Below are 6,000 nucleotides of genomic sequence, written 5' to 3'. Positions count from 1 at the left end.
TGGCTAAGGCAATTGAGAATTTGATTGAGTCTAATCTATGTTAGTTTTACCAAGACTCCATAGTGGACGCCAATTATACTTATGAAATACAATTATGAGGAAGAGCATGCTTGTGTGTATGGTTGCAAGAGGCAATGTATGCTAAGGTTTAATAATATTAGTAAAGGAATCTCCAAACTATGAGGTTGAAGTATTTATTGATAACTTCTTGGACTGGAAAATATGGAAAGAAATAGTTTCTCCTACTTTCCTTACAAAGTCGTGGAAGTATGGGAGATTGATTCTTCCTTCATTATATATGGAATCATTTCTTCCCCTTTTACTGCATTTCACTGACTCTCTTAAGAATATTGTAAATGCCACATGTTCGCTAAATGGATTGATTGAGGAGGCCGAGTCTTGGTCGGGTAACCTAGGTCATAGAAGGGCACCGATCCAAGGTGACTCCCACTTTTTTTGTTTGGCTTCTTAGATTGTTTCTTTTCAGATTTCACCTTATTTCTTGTTTGGCTTCTTAGATTGTTTGTCTTCAGATTTCACCTTATTTCTTGTTTGGCTTCTTAGATTGTTTCTCTTCAGATTTTTGGCCATGCTTCTTTTCACACCTAACAAAGTTATCCTAGTCCACACACTTTATAAAAATTTGAACTTGAAAACTAAAGTTGAAAAATAATTGAAAATTAATAATCAAATTTAAAGCAAGAAAAAATAAACTAAGATCAATAGACAAATCTCGATTCTCAAGCACTAGAATACATTGCATGATGGTACGTGTGATAGAACCTTACAGTCAAAGAATGAATAAAATAACAACAAATATCTTGCATGCCAATATTAGGCTCAAAAGCAAAAAGAAAGAAAAAGAAATGAAAGAAAACAGTTACAAGAAAGTACAAGCTTAGAACCTAGAACTCAACATCGCACTTGGTGGGTATAAGTCGAATAAAGGTAAATCCAGTTCCATTGTTGTTGCTCAAAGGAACAGTGAGGTCGCACTTCACCCTAGGTTTGTACTTTCTGGATATGGAGTCTCCTAGTCTGAATCTAATCGTAAAGTAGAGTTTCAATTTGATATTATAAACTCCAACACTCTTGTCTTTGTTGAATTCAGACACTTGATCATTGTCGAGCATCAACAACTTTTGTCCTGCGAAAACTCCACTCATGGGGTCACTGCCTTTCTTGTATTGGCGAAACGAGTTCATGTGAGTGATCACGTCAACATTAGAAAACCTTGACCCTTCATAGAATGTTTGAGCCTCAACTCTGTCATAGTAAATGCTGAGCTTTTTATTTGGGTTATGGGCTGTAAAGTTGAGCACCATGTTATAGTGTAGTGTGTTGTTTGTGTAGTCGAATTGAGTTAGTTGGGCTTTGGTGACATAGAATTTGAAGGGACGGGGTTGAACAATGAGATAGAAGATAAGGATTATGAGACCGAAGAGGACAATAAGTGCAACTAGAAGTTTCCATAAAAAGCTTAAGAGAGTGCAACAACCGCTACTACCACTGTTGTAGCGGTTGTTGGATTGTCCTCGTGTAGCTGGAATTGCAGGTCCATAGTAAGAATCGTTCAATTGGGGTTGGTTATCGGCCATACTTGCTAATGAGTAATCGGAACACGTAAGAATGTGACTATGAAATTTTCTTTTGTTTTCAAAGGTTAGTGCTTGAGAAATGAAGGAAGAGAAGAGATATTGCTGTGAATTGTGATATGAGGAATAAATAGATGGTGTATGCGTATATATAGAAAGGAAAGAAATAGATGAATCTATGTATTACATGCATAAGAACAACGCGTTATTGTTTAATAATTGAATAAAGATGCGGTTGGCTAAGGAAAAGATCAATAACGGATTAACGATAGTCCTAAACAAATGTAATGTGGACTTAGATGTACAACTTGGGTGGGTTAGTAGTTAGAAACATTTTAAAATATGTGTAGTCTCTTCGTTAATGACTGCTACTAATATAATTATTCCTATAACAATTGATCTTGTCAAAACATGGGAATTGTTTATAATCATTTTATCATATATGTTTTATGCATAACTGATAACAAATGGAGTACTTTATAAAAATTAGTCTTGTAAATTTTTTTTCTGAATTTAACTTGTAATATTTTAATTTTTATCAATACAGAAAATATACCATTAAAGTTAAATAAATTGGGAAATAGTTTATATGATTTAATCAAAATGTTTTTTTTTTTAATAATCAAGAAATATATAAATGAATAAGAACCAAAAGTTCTTACAACCATTACAAAAAGCACCAAGGAGCCCAAATCGGGGAAAATTAATCGCCAAATATAATTAAGTTAAATACAACAAAGGATCCTTGTTGAACTCATAAAAGTTGTATTTGGTACGACTAATCTTTCCGATAAAAGACCAACGCCAAACTAGAATCTTAATACTCCAAACAATATCTAAAATATTCCAATTCTCTCTTCTAAAAATGAAACTATTCCTAACTATCCAAATAGACCAACAAATAGTCAACCACACTATGCCTTCTCTTCCTTTTTTCATCCCCTTGGATTTACAAAATTCAGACCATCTCAAAAAGCTCCCAAGGAAAGGAACCTCCTCTTGAAAATCGTAACCAATCCAAACGGCGATATCCCTCCACACAAGCTTGGATGCCCGACAAGAGAGAAGAATATGAAGCAAAGATTCATTCTCAATCTCACAAAAAAATGCATAAAGAAGAAGAATTGGGAAAGGACAAACCTCTATTATAAAATATGTATTAACACTATTATATCAATAAGTTTATATTTTATAAAAGTATATTTATAATTAATTTATTTTTATTATTATATATATATATATATATATATATATATATATATATATATATATATATATATATATATATATATATATATATATCAAGTGAGAGCATTTTTTTAATGAGAGATGAGAGGAACAAATATCAACCATTGGATTCATCAAGAGAGAGAAATTAATAGCCACATTAATGCATTAACATTCTCTCTCTTGATGAATCCAATGGTTGATACTTGTTCCTCTCATCTCTCATTATAAAATGCTCTCACTTGATATGCTCCATATATATATATATATATATATATATATATATATATATATATATATATATATATATATATATATATATATATATATATATATATATATAACTAAAACAAACATATAATTTCTTTTATGATAAAATTAATCTTGGAAAAATATAATTTTTCGTATTTTTTTCATTTTTTAAATAATATTTTATATAGATAAGTAAGTAAATTATTTTCTTATTATTAATGATGATTTGTGATGGTCATTAAACTTCTCAGTGGATTGAGGTGACAAGTTTGTAAAATTTTATAAATATTGTGGTTGAGTCAACTCTCGAGTCAGACGATTTGCAGATAAGAATTTACGACAATGTTTTGCCGTCCCTAGAAAGGGGGAGTTTTCTCAAGTTATTTTGATGTTTAGGTGAATATTTTTTAAGGTTTAAAAATTAGAAAATTCTGATTAACTCTTTAAATAAGTGATTTATTAAATTATTCATTTATTTTAATTTATTTTTTCTAATGATTCATTTGAGTTTATAGCACTTTTAGAGAAAGAGATGCTATCCAAATGAAAATGGAGTGGCAAAAGCATTCTTCCAAAGCCATATTTCAACATAAGACCCAAAAGATAAAAAAGCCTAAAATTTAGGCAAATAATAGATTAGCTTGATCAATTTTACTGTATATGCATTTCAAATTCCAAGTGAGATAATAGAACGTATCTTCGTCTTAAAGCAAAACTGTGAGATTTTGGATCGAACTCTAGTATGGCCGAAGGGTAGCTTCTTGGTTCGACAGGGTTAAGCATGAAGTCGAAGGTTGTTCACATGCTTGTGTCGAAGATGCTAGGGTTGTTAGCATGTTAAATTAGGTTTTAGTGTTTAAACCCTAATTTGTTAAGTTAGCTTGTTTATTAAGTTGACTTGTGTAATGGGCCTTGTGGAAAAAGCCCATTAGTTAGTATGTTAGGTTTTATTATAAATAGCATACTAGTCTCTCATCATTGCTAAGCTGCAAATCCTAATTTAGGGTGAGAGAGGTTATTTGTTATTCTTGTAAACTTGTAATCTTGTTTTAAGAGAAAGTAAAAGAATAACGGTTATAACCAATTATTGTGTTCTTCTTCTCCCCTATAATTCCCTATTATACTTTGTTATTGGTATCGTTTTTCACAACAAATTGGTGCGGTGAGCGTGGAGAAGATGCCGTCAACAAAGTATGAGATTGAAAAATTCACCGGAGTGAATGATTTCGGTCTGTGGCGCTTGAAGATGAAAGCCCTACTGGTTCAGCAGGGTTGTTTGGAAGCGTTGAAGGGAGAGGCAGCCATGAATGCTGCATTAACGGCAGCGGAGAAGACAACTATGATCGAGAAAGCACACAGCGCAATTTTGTTGAGCCTTGGTGATAAGGTTCTCCGACAGGTATCAAAGGAGACGACGGCATCAGGATTATGGGTGAAACTTGAAAGTTTGTATATGACCAAATCGCTGGTAAATCGACTCTACCTGAAGCAAGCTTTGTATTCATTCAAGATGATTGAAGACAAAGTATTGGCTGAGCAGTTGGATATGTTCAACAAGCTGATTCTTGATCTTGAAAATATTGATGTGAAGATCAATGATGAAGATCAAGCGCTGTTACTATTGTGTTCTTTGCCTAGATCACATGCTCACTTCAAAGAAACTCTCTTGTATGGAAGGGAGTCCCTGACGTTTGAAGAAGTTCAATCAGCCTTGTACTCTAAGGACTTGAATGAACGAAAGGAGCATAAACCTTCGACTGTTGGCGAAGGTTTGGCCGTTAAAGGAAAACTCTTACGAAAGGATGGTAAGTTCGACAAGAAGAAAGGCAAAAGCCAGTCGAAGTCTTACAGTGGCGAAGCATCTGGCATTCGATGCTACCATTGTAAAAAGGAGGGTCACACAAGAAAGGTGTGCCCTGAACGCCTGAAATATCATGGAGGTAAGGATAATGGCAACGCTGCCATTGTTCAAGATGATTTCGAATCATCTGATGTTCTTGTGGTTTCAAGCAGTGACTCTAAGAGAGAGTGGATTATGGATTCAGGTTGCACTTGGCACATGACTCCAAACAAAGACTTGTTCGAGGAATTATGTGATCAAGATGGTGGATCAGTATTGCTGGGAAACAACAAGGCTTGCAAGATTGCAGGTATTGGATCTGTTAGATTCAAGCTCCATGATGAGTCAATAAGGTTGTTGACTGAAGTCAGGTATGTTCCTGATTTGAAGAGAAATCTGCTTTCTCTTGGTGAATTCGACAAGAAAGGATATGTTTTCCAAGGAGAGAAAAGTATCCTAAGAGTCATGAAGGGTTCGAAGGAAGTCTTGAGAGGCGTGAAGAAACAAGGCTTGTATACCCTTGAGGCTGAAGTTGTAAGTGGTTCGACAAATGTTGCATCCACGAAACCTTTGTCGAAAACTGAAATCTAGCACATGAGATTGGGCCATGTCAGTGAAAGGGGTCTGGTCGAATTAGGGAAACAAAATCTGCTTGGTGGAGACAAAGTCGAAAAGCTGAAGTTTTGTGAACCCTGTGTACTTGGAAAATCTTGCAGAGTGAAGTTCAACAAAGGCAAACAAAGAACACATGGATCCCTTGATTACATCCATGCTGATCTTTGGGGGCCTGCAAGGTGTCCATCACATTCAGGAGCAAGGTATTTTCTATCCATAGTAGATGATTATTCCAGAAAATTATGGGTATTCATCCAGAAGACTAAGGATGAAACTTTTGAGAATTTCAAAAGTTGGAAGACTCTGGTTGAAAATCAGACTGGCAGAAAGGTCAAGAGGTTGAGAACCGATAATGGCCTTGAATTTTGCAATGAGGCATTCGACAATTTTTGTGCTGCCTCTGGTATTGCAAGGCATAGAACTACTGCAGGCACTACACAGCAAAATGGTTTGGCTGAAAGGTTTAATCGA

The 6,000-nt window shown here is 34.5% G+C and overlaps 1 protein-coding gene across 1 annotated transcript; it reads right to left on the bottom strand.

The window, feature by feature from the left end:
* Nucleotides 1–905: 905 nt before the first annotated feature.
* Nucleotides 906–1,598, bottom strand: LOC131615206 (NDR1/HIN1-like protein 10). Its single transcript, XM_058886686.1, has one exon. It carries the CDS (start codon nucleotides 1,596–1,598, stop codon nucleotides 906–908), a length of 693 nt encoding a protein of 230 aa, XP_058742669.1.
* Nucleotides 1,599–6,000: the final 4,402 nt, after the last annotated feature.

The sequence above is a fragment of the Vicia villosa genome, linkage group LG6, assembly GCF_029867415.1.
Source record: "Vicia villosa cultivar HV-30 ecotype Madison, WI linkage group LG6, Vvil1.0, whole genome shotgun sequence".
NCBI classification, from domain to species: Eukaryota; Viridiplantae; Streptophyta; class Magnoliopsida; order Fabales; family Fabaceae; genus Vicia; species Vicia villosa.
This window is presented reverse-complemented; position numbering and strand designations above follow the sequence as displayed.